This window comes from Didymella exigua (genome assembly GCF_010094145.1).
Source record: "Didymella exigua CBS 183.55 unplaced genomic scaffold M421scaffold_15, whole genome shotgun sequence".
Classification (NCBI taxonomy): domain Eukaryota; kingdom Fungi; phylum Ascomycota; class Dothideomycetes; order Pleosporales; family Didymellaceae; genus Didymella; species Didymella exigua.
Window position 1 is genome coordinate 5368 of NW_022984789.1, and position 23992 is coordinate 29359.

Here is a 23992-nt window from a genome sequence, read left to right on the forward strand (position 1 = left end):
AAGGAGCCTAGTATACCTAACAACTAGGTTATTAGTGTCTCTAACAACAGCTAGACTAATAATAAGCTTAGAGTTAAGTGGTTAAAGCACTTTAATAAGCATATAAAGGCGCGCACTGTTAGTAGCTACTAACTGCTTGTTCTAGACGGCCATAAGAGCCACAACTCAGTCAAATTCCACTAGTACTGTGAGGAGCACAAGATTATTACTCTATGTATGCCCCCACACTTATCCTATCTGCTACAGCCGCTTGACGTGGGTTGTTTCTCCCTATTAAAGAAGGCCTATGGCCGCCAAGCTGAGCAGCTGATGCGGAGCAAGATCACTCGCATCACCAAACTTGAGTTCTTGCCATGCTTTAAAGCTGCTTTTGATGCTTCAATTACTAAGAGCAACATCTAGGGAGGATTTAGAGGCGCTGGCCTAGTCCTGTTTAACCTAGAGGCTGTGATATTAAAGCTTGAAGTACAGCTACGCACGCTAACGCCACCTATTGTAGACAACAGCACGTGGGAGTCTAAGACACTAAGCAACACCCTAGAATTTAGGTCTTAATTAAAGCTAATTTAAGAGAGGATCTAGAGACATGCTGATAGCTTACTAACATTAATAGTTGACGCCCTTAATTAGCTTACTAAAGGCGCAGAGCTGATGGCGCATTTACTAGTTTTAGTGCGCAGCTAGGTTGCTAACCTTTAGGTAGCTAACAAGGCTGCTACACGCTGTAAACCACACAAAAGAAAGCAATTACAGCGAGATAGGGTATTAACCTTTGCTAAGGGAGTGTAGCTAACTACTCTAAAGGAGTTTGAGGCCTGTAGTGATGGGAAGAAGGCAAAGAAGAGAGGAGGCGCTAATAGCAGCACTCAGTCATTAAGACACTGTAGCATGTGTGGTGTAACAACGCTCTACGAACAGTGACCTGATACCACTAGGATACGGTTCTAGCGACTCATGACCATGGCCCTTGTCGCATGGCATGAGCTCACACCAAACTGCCACCAAACCCTTATATATAAGGAGCAAGGAACTGTAGCATTGTAGAGTAGTTTTTCTGTATCCTTTTGTACAAGACCTATAGGTGTAGAGAATATATCCTGGTGTTCTTATCATCCCAGCACTCCCATATGCCTCGTAGCGGATTCACACCTATTCCGGATATCTCTCTTCTTGCCTGCGTCGTTACATGTGGCAATGCAGGGCACAACAGGACAACGTGTAAGAAAGATGCGTAAAGTACTATAGATTAGTGCAATATACTGTGTAGTACATGATATTGTTGTTGTGTGCTGTAATGTTGTAAAGTAGTTGTAGTGTTGGTGTAGTCTTGGCAAAAGTGAGCCACTCGCTTGTGTGAGCCACTCGCTTGTGGAGTACGTTATGCTATTCCCTTACACAGAAAAACTTGTAAATTACTAGAGCAGCCCAACTGCTCTCGTCCTATATAGTCTTAGACTCACACAGGACGTTAATTAATCAATCAATCAATCAATCAATCAATCAATCAACACAACTCCAGTACAATCCTTCAATTCTATGCGCACTGCACACTCACTGCGACGAATGTTCGTCTACCACCCTGCGAATATCATTCGCTATGCAATATAATACGGCTTGTTCAAAATATAGCCAGATCAGCCCTTCATAGCCTGTGGCTTTCAAGCTGCTCTGCAATCGTATAGAAAATGGACCCGTCGAAGACACTTCGTATTTCCCTTTTGGTCATGACCCCGTCTTCTGGCCATAGCAAGATGTACATCGCGACCCCTGATTGTTATCAGTCCGTGTAGCACACGTTGATGATGTGTGGTATGCTTACATTCCAAACCACCAGCAAACCAACCGTAGAAGTCGAGTCCGCAGCGCTGATTTCGCCACACGTTGTAGGTGCTCCACATGGTCAAGTAGTCCTTGCCTCGTGCGTATTTTTGGAAGATAGCCTCAAATCGCCGCTCATCTAACTCTCCATCCATGTCGTAAGTACCGGTACTACTGCCATGTCTGTTCGAGTTGATGTTGTTCAAATTGATGGCGAAGAGGGGGTGCGGTACATAGCTCGTGTGGGTGTTGTAGGATGCGCATATAGGCATTGTGACAGCAGCCCACAAACAGAGGCTGAAGTGGAAACCTAGCTTTTTGAAGCCTCTGTAAATGTCCCACGGATAGATCAGGCCGTCACCATCAGTGTCCCAGAAGTCACAATGACGTTGAAGTGCGGTGCGGCCGTTGCCTCCTAGGATATGGTTTCCTTTGTCTCTTCTCAACGTCATCGAATCATGAGTGGTATGTCTCTCGAATCCCAACGGGGCCCTGCAGGATCCCGTTGTTTCGTGTCTCGAGACCAGCCATCGTGCTCGGCCAACTAGCCCATCGACCCCAGCTAGATCCCCAACACCAGCAATCCACCGAGGATAACCGGGAGATTCTTCACCAAATAATGTCAGATTAGATGTGGACTCAGAGATTCGCCGCAAATCGAGGTTACTGGGGTCTTTCTCCTGCTCAGCGTTGTCTACCGAATTGGTGCCCTTTAGGTCGAAGGATATCCTGAAGTTGGAGAGTAGGTTGATAGAGATCATCATTGCGCATGTGAAGGCTCAATGCGAGGAGTGAAGATGTAAGACCACAAGATTTTGAATCTGCCTGTTTGTTTATACCAGTCAACGCATTACAGCTTTCTGACGTAGGTCTTGGCGACGCGCTCCTCATGGACACAAGCTTATGGACCTTGTTTCAAGTAGGTATCCGCCTTGACCCTCTGTCTATTTCCGTAGATAGCTAACCATACGCTGACGCACATGTCGATGCCTGAGTGTATTGTAGCTATAGATGGAGCTCGCCTTACAAAGGATCAGTCCATGGCGGACGCGCAGAGCGGACGAGCTGGCAAATCAATTGCGTCGACCTGTTGCTCAGACTCTGTGCATGCTGGCGATGAGCGTAGCAAGTGCGCGTGTAGCTCTTGTCAAATTGTCCTCCTGTGAAGTCTGGTGCTCAGGAAAGCGTATAAGAGCGATGCTGCTTGTGGTTACGTATTGTGATGCGAATGAGAGCCTTGCGAGAATCGGGCACCGATGGTGTGATACTCACCGATATGTAGAGATTGCATCAGGAGCGAGATGGCTTTAGCTGTGCCTTTTCAGCGTTGTTGATAACTGCAGAAGTACTGTGTCACCAAAGGCGGCCAGCGGTGCGGGCTCAATCCGACTGCCAGTGCAGATTCGATGAGGGGCTTCGCAACCCCACTTCGGAATCGAAGTCGTGGGTTTATAATTAAGGCGACAAAGGCGCTGTTCTGTTCAAAAACACCCACACACTCTGTATGTAAGCTTCAAATGATTTGATTTGTCATCAAATACTGCATCCTGATTCAGGTCTATTAGTGTAAGTCTTCCCCAGACTGAGTCACTCTCGTTGTACGCTAAACGACCACTAGGTAGTGGTTATCACTCCGGATTTTGACTCGTAATCGAAACCTTCCGGCAACCCCTGTTCGAATCTGGGATAGACCTTCTTTTGCAGATGTCATAGCCTCAGGCTTCGCACGATAATATAGTGCCTGCTATGCGATTTTTGCTCTGGACGAGGTGCAAAAGGTGCATACGCTACTCACGTTGCCGTGTGCACCTGGTCAGCACAGTACAACATCCCAGAAGAACCCTTAAGTTCAGCGATATTTTAGGTTGTCTACGCACTACACAAGCAACACGAAAAGCAATCTCTACGAGTCCTTCTGTGCTGCCAGCCAAAGACTTGCAGCCACAAGGACACCCATTAGGCCAATCAAGATCAACATTGCGGCGTATGACACCAGCTGTGGACGTTCCTGCTTCTTCAGCGTGTCGTTGATCTCCACCTCAAGCCTCTCAGCCATCTTCTCTTTCGAAAATTCAGCAATAACACGTTCCTTGCCCCACTTGCCCATCTCCTTTAGTCTCTGTTCGCCTTCTCCATCTTCCAATGCGACGCGCATTACCTCTGTCCAGTCGTTGACGTTGCTCACGTCTCTGAGCCAACCTGTTTGTCCACTTATAACTGTCTCCGTCGGCCCGCCTTCGTTTGCAGCGAGAACTGGAGTGCCGGCAAGCATCGCCTCCAACGGAACAATGCCAAAGTGTTCGTTGCGAGGCGTATACACCAGGAGGCGAGATGTTGAAAGAAGAGTAGACTTCAAGGCGTTCGGCACCGAGTGCAAGAAGATGACGGGGATTTCGTCAGGTATAGCTTGCGCAGTGACGACATTCTTCGCAGTCGCGTGCGCCAGATGTAAAGAATCGGCCAGATCGCAAAGTTCGTTGTAGGTGGACACATTCTCTGCCACTCGCGGATCATATCCACCTGCAACGACAAGACGCGCATCCCGGCGTTCGGCGGGTGACAAACCTGCAAATGCCTTCACTGCCAAAGCCACGTCCTTCTTCTTCTCGAACCTGTTAATGCTCAGGAGCACCTTCTTATCCTTCCACAGGGGAGTGGTCTCGTCGAGGTGGCTACCTTCGCTCGTATCAACACATGGGTATATCACCCCAGGCTTTCGATGTTGCAAGCCAGGGAAAGCTCCGGCAAAGACGCTCTTGGTGAATTTGCTGTTGACAACTATGGTGTCGCTGCATCCTGTGCTCCAACTTTCTAGCCAATCAAAGGGTATCCGGTACAACGACTTGAGAGGGCTGCCCTTCTTGGCGAGCAGCTTGTCAGGAAAATGGCAGTAGAATATGACTCGCGGCCGAGGCTGCAGCAGGCGCAGCAGAGGGATACCGGCGCTGAGTTGGTCGACGAAGAAGGACGTGGGCGTAAGCTTTGCGAGCTCTTCGGAGAACAGGGCAATCTGCAGGACGAGGTGTACCTGTCGCAAGATGGCGCACAGGATAGCGAAGCGTCCGAGGAAGGTTTGCGGGATGAGCGTGGCGCCGCGCACGCGAACGTCAAGGGTTCCTTTACAGTGAAGGTCAAGTCTCAGCTACCTTCTCACATATGAGTATGGGAGGGAGGGCGCCGCAGAGGGGATCTGCTTACCATCACGCGCTTCATCGAAACAGTGGTCGGGGTCGCGGTGGGATGTGAATATAGTGACTTTGTGTCCACGAGTTTGCAATCCTACTGCAGCGTCGATGACGAGCCGCTCGGCTCCGCCAATTCCCAGGTCCGGGTGAAAGAAGACGATGTGCTCACGCTTCTCGTCCATATTGGGTCGGTGTTCCTGAAATTGTGATCGAAGCTCTCTGGGCTGGCTCCCCACCAAGCTGACGCGTTGCAACTGCACTAGCCATCTTCAGCATAGGGGCTTTTGCTCCTGCGGATCCCTGCAGCTCAGTGACGCTCAGCTGCTCGCCGTCTCACTTCATCAAGATATCCCCGTACAAATATCTACGCGTCAACCTATCATCGATTTGCGCAGTCCCTGATCTTGCACCGTGCATGGAAGCGATATCTGCATAGATGACTGCGACATGACGGTGTACATCGATTACTGCCAAAATGTCAAAAGCGAAACACACCAAGGTGCAGAAGATATGCACACTCTGGACTCATGACGAGAACTTTTCCCGCGATGACATTGTCTTCAACAGCGACAAATTTCCAGAGCTTCCAAACACACCAGGAACATTGCTACAGATAGTAGCTGCCATCAACACTGGAACGGCTGTGCGAGACTTCTCATCAAGCGCTAAAGCTCACGATTCACCTCAAGCCAAGGCAGAGACTCCGTTGAAAGATGCCACCGATTCCCAGTCACGCAAGAGTCGGAGAGGGTCGTTCTCGCGAACTATCGATGAGAATGGATCTGCTGGCCACGATGTGGACTCGGAGAAGACCTACATCTTCGCGGCGATGCCACTTCCACAGGATCTCAAAGCGAAGCATGCATATCTCCAGGTTTCGATCGCCGAGAAGATCGCCAAAGTCTTTGGCTTTCGGAATCGCATGCAGGTCATCATCACGGAGGTGTGAAGCTCGATTTCCAAGCAACAGCATAGGCTGACCTTGACAGGCCGATGAAGCTAGACATGAAGCCCATCATGTCGAGCTTGTCTTCCGCGATGAATACCTTGCGCGAGCAGACATGTGGCGTATGGCCATAGCGGAACTCAGCAAGCGAACTGTTTATCGTGGCCAGAAAATTCTGTTCATGGGAACCATCAAAGCGACCGTAAAGCAAATCTACATCGACGGACAATCTGTGAATTCTGGATACTTCTCGCCAGCTACCAAGCCGATCTTCCGTAGTGAGTCTGCCCGTTATGTCCTGTTCATCCAAATGTCACGAGAGATGTGGGACTTCGACGCCGAGGGCGCCGGCGAGATCATGTTCAACAAAGTCGTCAGCGGCTTCCTTCCCGATTTGTTCAAAAGGTGGCTCAAGATCAATGCAAAACACGTGGTCACGATCATCCTTTTTACGCGCATGCAATATGATGGGGAAACCTCAGTCGATTGCCGCGATCACAAAACCAGCCAACATGATGCAGAAGCGAATGCAGGCACCTTCAGGGACTACTATAGAGTCGTTGTCAGTGATATCGCTAGTGGAGATTGGATCAAGATCTTGCATCAGTTAAAGCTCGAGTTCCGAACATTCCTTCGGGAAGTGTCACTGATAGCCAAGCCTACCGCAGAGGGAGTTGCTGCGTCGGGCGATCGGAATGAGACTCCAGGAACCGATGAAAACACCATCATTGCTGGCAGGCCATCGTCGGCGAGTCAAGGAAACATACTGGAGGCAATCAACCTAGCCGCTGCACAGTTTGCGCAAGACCATATTGACCGTGACCTGGTTCGGACTGGGATCTCGGTGATTGTGATCACGCCCGGAACCGGAGTGTTTGAAGTCGATTACAACATGTTGAAATTGACAACAGACACATTGATTGGTTCTGGTATTGGCATCGATCTGGTGTGCCTGTCGCCTATGCCTCTTCACTCAGTGCCGCTCTTCAGATACCGGACTCCTTACATCGTATCGGATACCCTGAAAAGTCAGGGAGAAGGCAGCTACTGCTCGACTGGAGTGGCGAGTGAGGTTGATGAGAAAACCCCAAAGCAACAGGAGCCCAACTTCGGCTCCATATCTCGGACCGATCTTGTAACTACTCCCCCTGGTATCACAAGCCCGACGACTATAAGGCCAGCAAATAATGTTGGATGGAAGTTTGCAATGCCGTACTGGGTAGATGTATCCTTTTGGTCAAGACCTTCGGACGACGTGCTCGAATTGACGAAATGGAGAACAGCAGACAGGGTCATGAAACGCTCCCACAAGAAACGCCGAACATTTGCCCTCAGATGCAGACTGTACGAGCTGCAGATGATGGGTGTCATCGAAAACGAGCTCGGAGATATCTCATTGCCCTACTTGGAGGAAGACGATCGCAATACACGTATCTCTGAACAGCCTGCACACGACAGGGACCACTCCAGAAATATAACCCTACATGTTGCTAGCAGTAATGTTGGATCTTTTTCATCAAAAGGCGATCGGGACGTTCCCGACCCAAGAAAGGCTATGTACAAGACATGGATGGAAGACTACGATAGTGCGATCTTCGCTCCCGCAAACGAACCATCTTCCCAGGATCGGCAACCCAGCGGGAAAGAGAGAATACAAGAAGACCCACAACCCAATGCGTCGTCTGGACCACTGAAGGATTCTTTCTTGTCAAGCTCATATCGTAGTAGCCGAACAGCGATGGACAGGAATCCTCGATTGTCTCCGGACATGACCAAACACCAGGCCCCGTCCGCCAGAGCCAAAGTTACAGAGGAGCAATCCCCTCGTGGTAGCTCTCACCGTTTTCCAGAAAATGACCCGTTGGGTATACCGCGGGCTGACGTGCGACGGCGGCAAAACCTCTTAGGAAACACAACAATTGAGTCATCTCGCCTCATTGTGCATCGTCGAGGTCCATCTGGCGATTCTAGTGTCAACGAAAGATCGACCCACACCACACCAAACCGTTCGCCCGCGCCTAGTCGGGGGCACTCTCCACCAAGAAGAGCCGGCCTGTCTCCAATGCCTGTCACTACTGGTCCAGCACCTGTGAGGGACCACCTCAAGTCTCGGCCATCGAATTGGTTTCTGAGGCAGATAAGCTTTGGTGGAAAGGCTGCTCCAACCAAAGCCACCTTAGGGGACGCTACAACGGACATCACACGAGGTAAAGTCAAGCCAGCTATGCTTACGGTCGAGAAAAGTCAGAAGGGTGAAATCGCAGCAAGACTAGCTAGCACCAGACTAGCCTCGTCCGAGAAGCCTTCTCAGCCAATTGCCATCAGGTCATCTTCTCGTGCTGGTCTTTCGTCGACTGGCTCGCCGCCTGTTGAACAGGGCGGTCGCTCCGTCGAGACCGTGCGGGACCTGCGGACACGGCGGACGTCGGTACCATCACACCCTAGCTCAGTCAAAAAAGACCCCGGATCGACTTTCCTTATTGCTGGCAAAGGAGACGCCAAGCCAAATTTGGATCTTTCCTCAAGCGGAGGAGCGAGAGATGCTCCCAAGACGCTATCGCCGACCAGTGCGATTGCGCCATGGGCCGTCCTGGTAAACCCTTGCAATCCAAATAAGAACGTGCTGAATACTTTGAACCAATATCGTCGATGGCATCATGTGTTCCCCAGGACCTTACGCACTGGCACCATGAAATGGAGGTCGCTCTGTTCGCCAGCTGCTGTGCCTTTGACGCATGAATGGTTTCCGACTGCAGCGCAGCTTTCAGCAGAATACAACGAAAGCCCATACAAGATCACTCAGAACGATGATGACGAGACTGTGGAATCCCCTAGGGGCAGAGAAACTCTGATTCGCGAGCTTGTAGCATTTCGCCTGTCACACGGTTTCCAGATCTGTACTGGCTCTGCAGTGGCAGAGTTTTCCGGCAGACAGGGAAAGTCACTAGCAAGTATTTTAGCTCCTGAGTATATGGCCTCGGATGGCGACACAGTCTTCATGACTGTGGGCACAAGCATCCACCAGCTGGTCTGCGTTGCCGGCGGCGAAGTAGAAGTCAAGAGATACCACCGGAAGCCTACTGCAGCATTGGAGCCACCTGCAGGTATCGATAAACCCTTCTCCTACAGACCGTACATCAGAACTGCTTTCGAGGAAACATATGACCCAAGGGACGTCATACTACGCCCGCCACGGAAGGAATCCAACTGGAACTTCATCGACACTTTTCTCGCTGGGTATCAAGATGAGTTTTCTGACGTTTTACGCTTTTGGCGAGCACGGTTTGTGCTGATTCCGGTCGAAATACCGTCGGTTAACCGGCGAGCGATGCCAATGCTTAGTGAAGATTCGGAGGAAGAGGTTCGCTTAGAGGGGATCAGGAAGCTCACGCAATTGTGGCAGAGGCACCGTTACTTCCCTCCAGAAGAGCGCTTTTCGCAGGGCACGTCTTCGTCTAAACAGAAAGACCCAAACCCCCTCGCCATCGAGTATCATACTCGTGATCCCTCAGCTGTGGTAGCTGCTGGTCCCGTGAACACACTCTACAATACTTCTGACAATGAGCTCTCGAGTGCAATAGTCTTAGATGCAGATAAGTACACCACCTCCAACATCGATCTCAAGCAGCTCGCCGAAGAACTTCAGGGCGATAAAGGCATCCAAATGCTTGATCGACGCTGGCACTGGAAGCTGCACTACAACTGCTTCATTGGCTTCGATCTTACGAACTGGCTCTTGAGCAATGTTAAAGATATCGATAGTCGTGAAAGCGCAGTCGACTTCGGCAATCAGCTGATGGAGCGGGGGCTATTTCAGCATGTGCAACGACGGCATCAATTCCGCGACGGCAATTTCTTCTTTCAAATCGCGCCTGAATATCGGGCTCCACGACCAGAATTGCGGGCTGGCTGGTTTGGTTTAAGGAAGGTCGACAAGTCTGTTCCCCTAACGCCGCTGCTTGAGGGACCAAGAACATCACCACTCACGACTAAAGGCATGATGTCCAGACCAGGTACGGCAGAGTCATCATCTTATGCTTCGGAATCGACAAAAGAGGGCGAAAAAACACCCACACGAAGTGCTGCAGCCAAGAAAAAGGTCACTCTGTCACGTGCCATGCGTTACGACGTCGACCCAAGAAAGCGCTCTTACCGTTCAGAAATCATTTCACTGCACTACGACCTTGTGCACAACCCAGACAACTGCTATCATATTCGTATTGACTGGATGAATGTCACGGCGAAGCTCATCGAAGACGCAGTTGTCAGTTGGGCCACTAGCGTCGAGAAGTACGGTCTCAAGCTCGTCGAGGTCCCAATCGCGGAGCTTGCCAATATCACCGACTACCACCCTTTCCGTTCACCATACCACATCAAGCTTGCAATGCAGCCACCTCAGAATCAAGTGGAAGCAATGTGGGACTCTCTGCATTTCTCGCCGCAATATTCGCGAACCGACAAGTTTGCATATCACAAGGCCTTGTTGAGGAAGCTCAATTTCGTTCTTGACATGGAAGCTGCGAGCGCTTTCGTTTCTGACACCGACGTTTCGTACTCGTGGGGCAATCCTGATTACAAGTACACGCAGTTCATTCACCGCACCGGCGGCATACTTGCTCAGATCACAGATGATGGCCACTTCATGATCCTTGCGAATCGTTTAGCGCACAGCCGTGCCAAAGATGTGAGCAGGATCCGTCCACTAGACCTCCACGAACACAAGAAGGTCACAAATGATGGCAGTCAAAGCAGCAGAATACCTTCAACACCTACAGTTGAGCGCGCAAATCCTCATCGCAGTCCGTTCTCAAGTCCTCTAGCAAGACCTGTTCAGGACTCCAGCCTACTGCACACGGCATTGGAGAAGCACGCTACAGCCTATGCGCTGCCAACAGCACCGACGACACAGACCCCGGAGCAGGTCAAAGATGAGCTGGAAGCGTTCTGCTCCAACCCTGCTTTGCTCTCACAATTTTACAGTGAAGCGTTCAAGCAGGCGCCATCGCCATCTCCCCGCATCTTGCCGGTGCTCGACAACAACATCCCAAGCTTGGGACTGCCACCAGCGATTAGTATTCGCGAAGCCAGTCCTGCTAACAGAGACTGGTCACTTGGATCCAGCATCATAGGCAGAGGTGCTGCAGCAGAAAGGATTGGCGGCATTAGCGAGATGGCCTTCAATCCGAGTGGTATTGCAGGAAGGAGGCAAGGTAGTGAGGGCAGCATGTCGACATTGGGAAAGCGAGGAAGTATTGCGGAGTCTAGTGCAGCGGGAAGCTTGCCTCAGAGGCAGAACAGTCAGGGAAGTGCTGGCACTGGGGTGTAGCGGATGCTGTCTCTATTCATATGTACCACGGTAGTGAGTGGAAGCAGCCTTTGTGCCAAGAGTATTTGCCTTCGATATTGTCAATCTCCTTCCCACCAAGCGTCCTCTACTTCCCGATCAGTATTACCTTTCCCGCGACAGCGTCAGCCCCACATGATTCGGGACGATGAACCGACTGTGGTTGCCTGTGCACCCAGCGACTTTGATCTGATGTGAGGCCTTACGCCCTGCTGTTCATGACCTTGCTGACCCTCCAAAGCGCTTATAACAACCAGAACCAGTCCCCGAGTCTTAGACTGCCTCTCGAACTGTGCCACAAGATCTGTGCTATTGCCTGCGATACAATATCTACGCCTGAGGAGGCCGTGTGCAGGCTTCTTTACAGAACGCCAGATAGATACTCGAATTGGGGATCGTGCAAGGGTGTGAAACTGTGCAAACACGGCATGCATAGACCTGCCAAGTGCAACTACAAGATTAAATGGGAGCTCGCGGTGAAAGACTTGAGGATCGTCTTTGGCAAAGCAAACGTGGAGATTCTCTCGAGATGTTGAAGCAAGGTGATGTGTGGCTTGGAATCCTTGCAAATTTCTCTCCGCAGTCGAATCAATCGGCCCGGTTGCTAGTGAAGGAAGGATGCTTCTTGGAACGCAACATGATCATTTAGCAGCCTGCGTGATCTGAACGAAAGCGTCTATCAAGCCGCTGGAGGAAGCCCGACCGCTGCCAACGAGTGGCCCGTTAGATGAGGTTGTAAAGGCTCGACCGAGTTAGGTTTGGCTGCATGCAGCAGGCCACACGTGCTGATAAGCAGCGTTGGATTCACACGACAGCCGTTGGGCAGAAGACGCTGATTATCTACCTCCAACCCATAGCATCTGGTCGGACATCAGCCGCCGTCAGTCGTTTGAGCCTATTTGTCAGGATGTAATTTGCCAAAGCTAGTCTACCATGGCGAGGACGTCCACCAGCTGCTCCAAGAGCTTATACGTAGCAGCAGACTACGGCACATCTGGGGTCTGTGGTATCCCGGCGTGATCTGTAGCGTGGAGCTGTCGATGCAGGAGGGCTAATGGATGAGGTGGGACAGTAGGGACGGTGCGGTGGGACTGACGGCGCGGTGATGGCAGCACAGCCAACGATGCTGACCGATGACCGATAACGGGAGTGATGGGAGCGGCCGTCTCGTCCCGGACGGGCTGTGAGTGGCTTCCGCTGCTGTCGTTCGGCCGTGTGGAGGATTGTCTCTGTGGTTGTGAGTGGTGTGAATTGTGCATGTTCACCGCTCTTCTCATAACTAAGCAGCGCGCCGTCTGTCTTGTCCGTCTCGTCCGTCCATGTCCCCAGGCTCGCCTAGCAGCATTGCAACAGTCTCCACTCGACGCTTGACTGTCGACCCACCTCGCGCCTCGTCTGCCTCTCGCTCACGCACGCGACCCCTACGCGCGCGCTGGTCGCCGACTGCTCCATACCGGCCCCACGCCCTCGACTGCCCCTCCGGCGCGCACCTCGAGCGCTCTCTGCCATGTGTTGCCCGCGCTGCAGACGGCATTTCGCTCGCTGTTACCACACCAGCTACGCCTTCCTGAACAACTGCTGAGGGGCATGGGCGCCCGCAGACTCTGACGACACGCCCCGCCGCACGACGACGATCTCGCGACATGATCGGCCAGTTCTTCAGCCGCAAAGGCACCAGCAACCCCGCCACCAGCCCCGCGCCCACGGCCACGCTCGACTCGGCCACGGAGGAGTCGCACACACGCCATCTGCTGTACCCGGACTCCAGCACCCTCTTCCACCCCGACGGGCTGCCCTACCCGCTCCACGCCGCCCCTCTGACGCCGGGCAGCGGCCACGACGGGCCTCTTCCTGAGATCGATCTCGAGTTCCCGCGCGACGTCCGCATCATCATCGCCCAGGATGACTTCGCACACATGGCCAAGACAGTCTTGTTCGACAGCAAGCCAGGCCCGCCGCGCGCCGAGTCGCCTGCCCACTCCCGCACGAGAGCCTTTGGCGGCACCAGTACTGCGGCGGCTGGCACTGCCGGCCCGACGCTGGGAGGCCTGCATGCCCGGCGAACGTCTCTTGTTGCAGAGCCGACACCCAGGTCGCCCGCTGTGAGCGGCTTTACGCGCACGCGCACACGCGGCGCTTCTATATCATCCATGCCGAACATCGACGAGCACGCCCAGATCCAGGCCCAGGCCCAGGCCCAGGCGCGCGCCAGGGAGTCCTCCGACCTGGTCAACACCTGTCTTGAATGCATGTTCGGCAGCACGAGCATGACCTACCGTGGCAATTCTAACAAGATGCACATTGTGCCCCTCGACACCAAACCCGAGGCTACTGTGCTTGGGCCCAGCATCCACGAAGTGTCTGGCTCGCTGGGACGTGGTGATGGCTTTCGGAGAAGAAGCAACCTCGCGAATTCGTTCACGCCCTCGAACCTACCTACAGACCTACCACGTGCCGATTCGAACGAAGGTGTGCTCAAGGAGCCAAAACGTCGGACCATCTTCATCACGCGCATGTTCTCTGTGCCCAGCCCAGACGACAGCACCGAAGCCCGCACATCAACAAATGCGCCGAGCACTCAGCCACAGGGCGGTGGCTTCCCTTTCCCACAGGCCAATCCGAACGCCAAAGCAGGACCTCAGAAGCCCACACATCTGAATCAGCCCCGTAAGACACCGATGTATGCCATCACCATCATCCTGCACCTTCCAATCGCACCAACCTCGAATCCACGAGCGGCCCCCAAGACGCCAGGCCACTTTTCGACCTCGGCGCCTGGTCAGGACTCACTCGCATCTTCCCTCGACTCTGATCGGCGCGCAGGTTGGGCGTTCGTCGACTCGAACCTTGGGGGTGATGCGCTCGTCTCGTCGGCGCTGAGCAGTCATGTCGACGACCGAGTCGATGTCGTGGGCCAGCATTGGGACGTGATCATGCGTGCCCTGACAAGCTTGCAACATGTCGTCCAAGAGCGCATATCTGCTCACTACAAAGCGCCGGTCGCCATGTCACCGCCTGACCAGCCACAACACCGCCGAGCACCTTCCCGAGCGAGCCTCCGCGAAGGTCCACCGCCATTGGGTCGCAGACCTCCCCTACGCCTCCAGCCCAATGCACTCATGTTGGATAAGGAGATACAAGCCGCAGCAGAGCTGACCGGCAACCGTGTAGTCAGTGGCATGCGCATACCTCGAGTCATGACAGGCCAGGGAAAGTGGGGAGTGTGGCGTGAGGAGGCAAGATGGCTTGGAAAATGGGCCGGCAAAAGGGAGCAAAACTTCTTCTTCTTCAACTTGCTAACAGCCTTCCTTGGAAACCACACTGAGTGGCTCAGCATCCTAGGTCCCAAATGGGCTCGGAAGCGCCATCGAGAGCAACTGAAGGCTACAGTCGGAGAGAACATCGTCATTCCAACCCGCACTGTTATTGTGTCTCCTGACAAGATGGCAGCAAGGAGACTAATATTCCTTCTTGCGGCTTTCCTGCCGCCAAATTCACCTGTCATCAGCGATGCTGTCAACATCGCGCGACCAGGCACATCTGCTTCGCTCCGAGCATACTCACAGTCTCCGCCGACCAACATGCCTCCGTCAAGAAAACAGTCGTTGCGACGCCAAATCAACAGACGGCCACGGGAGAAGCAGAGTATGACGAGCATTAGACTGCAGCCTCCTACGTCGAGCAAGGCAGACGCCACATCCTCAGGTACCTCACACCAACGCTCGGTGTCAGCAGTTGTTGAGTTCCCAGATGTCATGAAGCCTCCAACACATTCGCGGCGGTCTTCAACGCACTCAATACGCACAAGTCTTGTTCTGCCCTCGATGTCTGATGGCACTGCCCTGAGCAAGAACACGGTACTCTCGCCATCGACTGCTGCACCGCAGAGTGCCATCCCTATTGCGCACTTTACGTTACCAAGAACTAGATCTGGTGGACCAATTGCGGATCATAGACCAGAAACTAGCGATAGCCTAGCATCGGCGAATCTAATAAACACTCTGCACAGAAGCGGGACCGGCCAAACCAGCCTGGAAAGCAACGACTCTAGCAACAATAGCCGGTGGAGTGGGTTCATCAACTTTTGGAGCGGTGGAAGGCGAGACTCGTCGACTGATGGCAGTAACTATCTGCAAACAACTGATGACGGTGTTGGATTTCGCGGGCTGGAACGGCCTCGGTCGCATCTCGAACAAATGGTGCGGGAGAGTCAAGAGCTGACTCTCGAGGAAGGTGTGTTCGAAGAAGGCGAACCATACGAAACACCAGGAACCAGCGCGAACTCTGCCATCAAGGTCGCATCTGAGACTTTTCCAATCAGTAGATCCAGCGGCATTCCTGTCTCAGCAGCACGACCTATTCCTGAACGGCCAAAGACCTACGATTCTCAACTCAAACTATCTGTCAACGAAAAGGACGGAGTGATCGATGTTGACATCGCCCTTCCCGACTTTGGCTCACCCCTACAATCTCCCATCTTCGGCGGCGCAGGCTCAGTAGGCAGTCAGCACGGCTCCAGCTTTGGCGAATCCTCTATTCTGTCAATGCCCTTCAATGAGCCCGAGCAGCCCGTCAACGCCGCCGGCTGGCTATCGCAGTTCCACCCCGACTTCGCTATTCAAGCCATCAAGCCATATGCCACACTCGAGCGGGAGATCAAGCGTGCAATGTCTGCAGAGCCGACACCTATCACCTCTGCTACAACACCGTCCGTTGAAACCGGGCCGCTGGAGCGCTGGGTTGATGTGTGCTCTGCCCTTGTGGCTGACACACGCACCTTCTCCATCAAGCGCCTTAGCCTCCGCCGTCTTGTCCGTCTTATTCCCGCCCCGACTTACCAGCCCACAGCCCTCACTCCCGGCGTCGCAGGCATGCCACCCGGTCGCTCACAGTATGGTAACCCGTATACATTCTCACCTGTGGCGCCGATGCCAACAGAAATCCACCTTGCTGAGAAGTTCGACGAAGAGGCAATTATGGACTTTGACGCCGTACTAATCGAGGGCATCGACCGCGTTCTCGCACGTTCGGGCGACATCACACGAGTCAACTCGAATCAATCGTCGCGCTCGAGCTCGAGACGTGGACGCAGGGACACAAGAGCTGACTCAGATGTCACGGGTGTGGGCAGAGGCGCGCACGTTGAGGTATCACAGACGGACTGCAAGGGTGTGATCTTTGATGCGCTGGAGACGGTCGTAAAGAATGTCACGGCTGAGAGGAGTACTGAGAAGGAGGCAGAGGGTGGTGAGGAGAAGAGCGTCAGGACTGTCAATCAGAGGACGTATACCCACTCGAGTCTGAAGGAAGGAGTGCGAAGGTGGTTATCTGAGGTCGAATGAGTGAAATACTCGAGGGCCATGTGTGAGATAGATGATTTGCTTTTCGTTGCTGCGTTCTAGCGTTGTTTCCAGCTCATAACATTGAGGAGGGGGGGTTATACCTTGTGACCAGAGGATGCATTTGTTGCTTCAGTCGAACGGCAATCAATACGATTTTATTCAAAGCTCAAGTCAAACATTTGGGAGCCGATGTGCTGTGTGTCACATCATTAATACAGGAACACGTTGTAAGCGCCCCACGACTGCTTGGTCATCAGGTCTTAGTATGTGGTGACTACAGAGGGACACGTAAAGGCCGTCGAGGTTGTTGGAACATATGTCACTTCCACGGCGTGGGACTCCAGTAAGCATCCAATTGCCGACTGTTTCGACAAGAAATATTTTCATGGCCCCAGCCTAGCTGGTTGTACTTCTACATCAAGTACGCATCCATATTCGTTATCCGAATCCGCAATCTCGTAGCCTCTACTAGTTATCTAGAGTCTAGAGAGACAAAGGTTTGGCAAACATTTTCCTGCGGTGAATGTAGCTGTACGTTGGATACCCGTGTCATGTAGAGCATAATTTGTCTATAGTACTGAGCACAACGCTCAATGTTATTGTAATTGCAACCTAGATCGTACGGACAGTGAAGAGGAGCGATGGAGTTGTGGAGAAGGCGTCGTAGGGTTGAGGAAAACCACGCTAGGCTGTAGCTTGGCAGGTTACTTCGAATTGACTTTCACACCAACTCGCGCAAACGCAGCGCGCAATTCTACTCGTCACGACCCTGTACCTCACACATATCCTCACCTTCGAAGTACACGTCAACACCGTCAACATGAGGTTAACAACCGACCTCATCAACAACTCCCTCTCCTTCATCAACTGTCTGACGGAGCGTGAACTCGATCTGCGAGGTGCGTTGAAAAGAACAGATACTACACTTGCGAGCTGAATTGATATCAATATGTGTAAACTATAGGCCACAAAATTTCCGCCATTGAGAACATGGGCGCAGCACGAGTTAGTCCCAAAGAGCACATCTAAAGTTTGAGCAAGTTCTAACACAATGCGCAGGACAACGACGCAATCGACCTCACCGACAATGATATCGCACAGATCGGCAACTTTCCCCTCCAACCCCGCCTTCGCACATTGTTTCTCGGGCAGAACCGCATATCGAACATCCAGTCGAACCTATCGACGAGCATACCAAACCTGCAGACCCTCGTCCTCACAAAGAACAGGCTCACAGAGCTTGCCGATCTCGATCCGCTCGCAGGATTCAAGAAGCTGGTACATCTGACGGCGCTCGGCAATCCGGTCGCGTCGAAAGAGGTACGTACATTTGCGCCGGTAGACACAAGGCACACAGGATGATGCTGAGACTGTATAGAACTACCGGTACTGGGTTATCTGGCGATGCCCAGCCGTGCGGTACCTCGACTTCGCCAAGGTCAAAGATGTGGAGCGCAAGAAGGCGCAAGAGCTGTTCGGTACATCGGAAGAGCCCACCGAGCTGGCTAGCAAGATCATGGGTGTGAAGTCGAAGGGCTTCGTCGTGCCCACCACTAACGGTGCCGATTCGTCAAACAAGCAGGACCGCATCTACACAGACGATGAGAAGAAGAGGATGCGCGCTGCTATCCAGCAGGCGAGCAGTCTTGCGGAGATGGCGAGATTGGAGAAGGACTTTGCGGAAGGTAGGATACCGGCGCATATTCTGGAGGGTGGAGACCCTATGGAGACCTGAGCAACGGCCGGGTTTTAGGTACGCGGCTTTGGAGTTGCACTGACAAGAGGAAATCACAACCCACGGCGGTAAGGATGTCTACTGCCATACGGAGAAAGACGATAGGGACAAACTAGAAGGAAAATCCACAGCTGCCTGCATGGCGCGGAGCTTCCCCGTGGATCAGCGATACGAGCTTTTGCTCATAGTCAGGACATATGGAGATTTGGAACTTGAAGTGAAAATCCAATCGACTTTATCAAACATTCAAGTCCGAGCGCGTTGCTTGAACTTTTGCCATTCATATGATGAGAAAGCTTCCGTGGTATCGTAGTCTTGCACATAAAACGCCGTCCCCTGCTTAATCACCACCCTCTGCCTCTTCCTCTGCCGCCTCGTCCACCTCCACCCTGATGCCCTTGTTGAAACCCACCACCTTGCTGTGCTCCCCCGCCAAACCCTCCCGGCCCACCAGGCCCACCCATACCACCGCCAGCCATCTGCATGAATGTCGCAAAATCCATCTGGCTCGGATCCATACCACTGCTCGCCATCTGCTGCATCATCATCTGCATCTGCCCCTCGTCCATTCCACCGGGCGGCATGCCACCCATCCCGTTCATCGCGCCGGGGCCCTGCGGCGCCCCCGCAGGCGCACCACCACCCGGCATCGGCGGCATCCCCGGCATGCCACCCGACATCATCTGCTGCATCTGAGCCATCTCGGCCTTCTGCTGCTGGATCGTCTGGCTCATTTGCTGCTGCTTCAGGCGGTACGTCTCCCATGTGAACTCGTCGAAGCCGTAGTTGAAGTAGTCGGAGTAATCTTCGCCCGGGCGGCGCCAGAGCTTGTGTTCTTCGGCCAGGTCGGCGTCGAGATCGACGTGCAGAAGGGGTTTGTTCAAGGGAGGGTAGATGGGTGTCGCGTTTACGTCGACGTTGGAGGTGTGTAGCGCTGGGTAGCCTTGGCCGGATATTTGGGCGACTTGGGGCGCGGTGCCGGGGGTTGGGCGGGCTTGTTGTACGGATGGTGGCTGTGGTGTGGATGTTGATTGGGGTGGTGCTTCGATCTTTATAGCTTTGGATTCTTGGGGTTGCGTTGCGCTGTAGGGCTGTTAGTATGTGCAACGTTAAGGAAGACGGAGCGCACGTACGCTGCTGCTTTTGGCGCGGTTGCTGGCTTGTCGATAATGAATTCAAGTTCCTGAGGTCTTGTCAGCCAGAGCTACGCTGTATTTGCTGCTGTTTCTGTACTGAGTCGCTGTCATCGTCGTCGCCTGAGTCTGCGCCCTCGTCCATAGCTTCGCCTCCACTGGATGCATCCTCCTCTTTCTTTTGCTCCTTTTTGGTTTCCGTAGTGGGCTCGGACGGGCCGTAGAGATCATCGTCCTCTTCATCCATTGTTCTGGATGTCTACTCAGATGTGTGCGGCGTGCGAGTTTGGTGTCAAAGAGCGCAACTGCTTTTCTCGCAGGTCGGCCGGTGGTTATGGGGCGCCTATAATACGACCGTGGAGATCTCGGTAAGGGTATGTAGGAGAGATCGCGTTCCTGAGTTCGTTGCTCATTGCTGGTAATGCGTACTAGTCCGAGCTTTGAGCTTGCGGAGCTCTTTCGAAAACACCAAAGTCGCGCGCGACGGTGGCCGATCAACATACGCGGCATACCGCCCAGCAACCAGCCGTTGATCCTTGTTCAGGCACCCATTTGTTTCAATACACTCGAGTAGCTACATCTTGGTTGAGGTTCAGCTCTTAATTTGGGCCATTGCAATACGGAAGGAAGTCCTCGACATTCAGTCCTAGGGAAGAAAGCCAGACTCGAGACAAGATGGCAGGCTTTGGGCGTTCCAACTCTCTGAGCATCAACACTGGCGGTGGTCTTTTGTACGTATTCTGACTTCTCGTCGCGCCAGACTTCGGTTTTCCTGCTCCACCAGCACGGCCATGGGTGTTGTGATGGGCCCATGTGGATACGGGGGACGCAATGACCACGGCGCTTTTCACTCACAAAATACTGACTTGTGTACAGTGGAAGCAATGCTTCTGCCACGAACACGTCACAACCCGCAAGCAGCGGCGGCCTCTTTGGTTCAACTGCAGCACAGCCCGCACCATCGGGAGGTCTGTTCGGCGGATCGGGTCAGCCTGCACCGTCGCAGCCAGCAGCTGGAGGTCTTTTCGGCAACATGAACAAGCCTGCGACGACCGCGCCCGCAAGCGGAGGTCTTTTCGGAGGCGCATTGGGGGCCAGCACACAGACACAGCCAGCAGCGGGAGCAGCGCCTTCTGGAGGACTTTTTGGGGGTGGTCAGCAAGCAAAGCCTTCGCTATTGTATGTTCAAGAACCGCTCTGGAAGACAACGGCTAACACCTCTCAGCGGAGCATCCACACAACAACCCCCCGCGGCGTCGTCTTTGTTCGGAAACGCCAACACACAACAGAACCAGCCAGCCGCAACACCTTCGCTTTTTGGCTCGACGACACAGCAAGCACAGCCGCAGCAGACCAACTCGCTCTTCGGCGGCACGATGAATCCTCCACAACGGACAGGCACGCTCGGTGGCTCGACACTCGGCGGCGGTCAGATGGGGCAAAGCACACAGGCGGTCAACATCGGGCTGGACAGCATACGGGGCACCACGCGCTTTAACGACCTGAGCCAGGAGCTTCAACAGCAGATCCAGGCTTTCGATGAAGGAATCCAGCGCAAGATCGGGTACTGCAACCAGATCCGTGAGACGCTCCCCAACAGCGAAGCCGAGATCGCGACCATAGCACCGGACGTTGCACACATCGAGACCTTCCTCTCCACAGTCGAGGTGGGCTTGGACAACGACTCTGCCAACATCGCCTACCTGCGAGACCTTGTCAAGAAGGATGCTGCAGACGCGACGCTGAGCTTCCGCGCCATCGAGAACCAGCGCCTTCCGGCGCAATTCCACTACAGGAACGGCACGAACCTGACCGCATCCAGCGCGAAACCACCGGTGACCGCTGCCCTCGACGAAGACGATCCAACAAAGCCTGTCGACCTTATGGGCTACTTTAACCGCCGCACGGGCGACATCGGCTGCACACTTGAAGTCTATCAGCGACAGATCCGTGAGATCGAAGGGCACTTGCGCACAATGGAGGCTGGCACATTAGAGAAGGCACAGCAGTTGACTGGTAGCCGAAGCGCGCCGCGAGACCAGCGGCGAGAATTGGTCGAGGCGCTGAAGGCGATCGAAGGCGCTATCTTGGACTCGGCCAAGAAAGTTGGACAAGTTAGAGATGAAGTCACAAAGCAAACGTTAGGCAACGTTGGAGCCACCCTGCTATAAAGGTAGAAACTTCAATTACGCGACAAGAGAGTAATGCATGCGACTGGCGCAATCGGCGCGTGCGAGCTGGTTATTGGGTTTGCACATGTACATTGGACCCAGGTGGTAGATACCCTGAAATTTGATGAGTAAGAATCGGAATTGCATTTCGCGCATGAATTTAGGGCCTCTTCATCCAGCATCGTCTTGATCTGAGAATTGCGGAGAGTGAACATTGCTAATTCCTTAGTCAAAGCGCAGTTCCAAGAGGTTAGTAGAGCTTTCAAATGCTGAGTAAAGCCTCGGAGGGGCAGCAGCTATGACGGAAGCGGGACGTGCATCAGCTTCCTTTGCGTTATTGGTGCATCAGCTTCCTTTGCGTTAGTGGTGGCGCATCAGCTTCCTTTGCGTTAGTGGAGCATCGAGCTTAATGACATCGACAATACATAAACGTCGATGCCCTAGATTCTGAGAGAATCTGACTGCTGGAAAGCGAACGGTTGCACTTCCATGTTCTCTGCGACCACACGGCCGATACCATTATCCAGCCACATTACTAAGACAGCTACAACAACCCGCGCATTCTCATTCAGAGCAACCTCATTCGCCATGGACAAGAAAGATTCCATCCTCAACTGGGTAGATCCCAAGGACAAGAGCGGAGAGTTCAAACGCCAGCAATCTGTGTTCCGCTCCTTCATCGAGAACAAGTCTGGTGCCGAGTTCCCCGCCGAGAAGGATCGCTACCACCTTTATGTCTCGTACGCGTGCCCGTGGGCGCACCGCACCCTGATTGCACGCAATCTCAAGGGTCTCCAGGACATTATCAGCTTCAGCAGCGTGCATTGGCACATGGGCGACAAGAGCTGGCGCTTTGCGACACCGGACGAGAAGCTTCCTGGCAAGAACACTGTGCCTGACCCACTCCACAAGGAGTACACACATCTTCGTGACATCTACTTCGAGCAGAACCCTGATTATGAGGGTCGATTTACAGTGCCGACTCTGTACGACAAGAAGCAGAAGCGCATTGTCAGCAACGAGAGCAGTGAAATCATTCGAATGTTGTACACGGAGTTCGATGATTTGATTGCGGACGAGTACAAAAAGGTGGATCTGTTCCCGAAGAACCTGCAGAAAGACATCGAAGAGATGAATGACTGGGTGTACAACGATATCAACAACGGTGTGTACAAATCTGGTTTCGCTACGTAAGTGTTCTATGCTCTAGATTCTTAAACTTCAAACACTGAGCCGAACAGCACGGAGGATGCATACAAGAAGAGCGTCACCACGCTCTTCAAGTCCCTAGACCGCGTCGAAAGAGCTCTCGCCGACTCATCGACATCGTACCTGCTCTCCTCCCCTCACGTCACAGAAGCAGATATCCGTCTGTTCACAACCATCATTCGCTTCGACCCAGTCTACGTACAGCACTTCAAGTGTAACATTCGCGACATGTGAGTCATCCGCGAAACTTCAGCCTCAGTTCTTCAATCTCAGAGCATAGCTAACAACACCTCAGTCGGTCCGGATACCCAAATCTGCACAAGTGGGTGAGGCATCTGTACTGGGACTATCCCAAGGCTTTTGGTGAGACGACAGAGTTCGAACACATCAAGAATCACTACACGAAGAGCCACGGGCAGATCAATCCGTTTGCTATCACACCTGTTGGACCGTTGCCTAATATTCTGGAGAAGGATGATGAGGTGCCAAGTGTGAAGGCAGCGTTAAAGCAGTAGAGAGTTCAAACGGCGCAACGCGACCAGACGCAATGAATATGTTTTTTTTATAAATGTATCCACCCTCCTTCATCATCGGCCGATTCGTCTGTCCAAAATACACCTCTGTCCTTTTCACCGTTCATGTCTTTTGCTCATACTAAAGCCGCTCCAGGAAATCACAAAGGCTCGTCATGCTTCCACACACCACCTTCCTGCCATTACCCGACAGTCCGTAGGGTGGCTTGTTGTAATGGGTGCGCTCAGCTTCCATTGGCTGATACGCGCAGTCGTTAGCTGAGGTTGGCTTCGCAATGAGAATCGGTGAAGGAGTAAGCCAGCCTGATGCCCTGCATATGCAGCCCATGCGTGTCGCGTAGCTACCGGTCGTGCAATAGTGAGTCTTCCCAACAGTCGCAAGTGAGTTTAAATGAGAGCAAGACCGCCACCATACCTTCAAAGATATTCCAATCAGTAGCAAGTCGGTTCGAAGATGCCTTGCTGCGCAGTTATTGACCCGAATTTTTACGGCTCAGGCCACTGCTGCATCCTTCATAGACTCAACTTTCCCCGATCTCATACCCAAGACTTTTACAGCTACAGCAGCGACTCCAC

At 53.0% G+C, this 23992-nt stretch overlaps 8 protein-coding genes across 8 annotated transcripts; 5 read left to right on the top strand and 3 right to left on the bottom strand.

Moving 5' to 3' along the window:
* Positions 1-1669: 1669 nt before the first annotated feature.
* Positions 1670-2219, bottom strand: M421DRAFT_28475 (Caleosin-domain-containing protein; the record flags this gene model as incomplete). The annotated part of the gene is made up of 2 exons (XM_033588955.1): positions 1670-1767; positions 1820-2219. Coding segments are annotated over 2 exons (498 nt in total), but the record flags the coding sequence as incomplete, so codon positions are not given.
* Positions 2220-3721: 1502 nt separating this feature from the next.
* Positions 3722-5185, bottom strand: M421DRAFT_92697 (glycosyltransferase family 4 protein; the record flags this gene model as incomplete). The annotated part of the gene is made up of 2 exons (XM_033598054.1): positions 3722-4935; positions 5017-5185. 2 exons carry the CDS (start codon positions 5183-5185, stop codon positions 3722-3724), a joined length of 1383 nt encoding a protein of 460 aa, XP_033448073.1.
* A 108-nt stretch (positions 5186-5293) lies between these two features.
* On the top strand, positions 5294-11409 carry M421DRAFT_421022 (uncharacterized protein). Its single transcript, XM_033592684.1, has 2 exons — positions 5294-5946; positions 5993-11409. The coding sequence occupies exons 1-2, from the start codon at positions 5479-5481 to the stop codon at positions 11273-11275; spliced, it is 5751 nt and encodes a 1916-aa protein (XP_033448074.1). The 5' UTR covers positions 5294-5478; the 3' UTR covers positions 11276-11409.
* Positions 11410-12936: 1527 nt separating this feature from the next.
* M421DRAFT_92699 (uncharacterized protein) lies at positions 12937-16635 on the top strand (the record flags this gene model as incomplete). The annotated part of the gene is made up of 1 exon (XM_033598055.1): positions 12937-16635. The coding sequence occupies one exon, from the start codon at positions 12937-12939 to the stop codon at positions 16633-16635; it is 3699 nt and encodes a 1232-aa protein (XP_033448075.1).
* An 820-nt stretch (positions 16636-17455) lies between these two features.
* On the top strand, positions 17456-18370 carry M421DRAFT_64151 (U2 small nuclear ribonucleo protein A; the record flags this gene model as incomplete). The annotated part of the gene is made up of 4 exons (XM_033596123.1): positions 17456-17534; positions 17600-17640; positions 17695-17973; positions 18014-18370. 4 exons carry the CDS (start codon positions 17456-17458, stop codon positions 18368-18370), a joined length of 756 nt encoding a protein of 251 aa, XP_033448076.1.
* Positions 18371-18594: 224 nt separating this feature from the next.
* On the bottom strand, positions 18595-19912 carry M421DRAFT_421024 (uncharacterized protein). Its single transcript, XM_033592685.1, has 3 exons — positions 19604-19912; positions 19504-19553; positions 18595-19453 (listed from the first exon to the last, which is right to left on the bottom strand). Exons 1-3 carry the CDS (start codon positions 19748-19750, stop codon positions 18715-18717), a joined length of 936 nt encoding a protein of 311 aa, XP_033448077.1. The 5' UTR covers positions 19751-19912; the 3' UTR covers positions 18595-18714.
* A 65-nt stretch (positions 19913-19977) lies between these two features.
* M421DRAFT_421025 (uncharacterized protein) lies at positions 19978-21832 on the top strand. The gene is made up of 3 exons (XM_033592686.1): positions 19978-20234; positions 20380-20682; positions 20729-21832. Exons 1-3 carry the CDS (start codon positions 20179-20181, stop codon positions 21672-21674), a joined length of 1305 nt encoding a protein of 434 aa, XP_033448078.1. The 5' UTR covers positions 19978-20178; the 3' UTR covers positions 21675-21832.
* Positions 21833-22052: 220 nt separating this feature from the next.
* Positions 22053-23453, top strand: M421DRAFT_421026 (glutathione S-transferase Gst3). The gene is made up of 3 exons (XM_033592687.1): positions 22053-22864; positions 22916-23113; positions 23179-23453. Exons 1-3 carry the CDS (start codon positions 22164-22166, stop codon positions 23396-23398), a joined length of 1119 nt encoding a protein of 372 aa, XP_033448079.1. The 5' UTR covers positions 22053-22163; the 3' UTR covers positions 23399-23453.
* Positions 23454-23992: the final 539 nt, after the last annotated feature.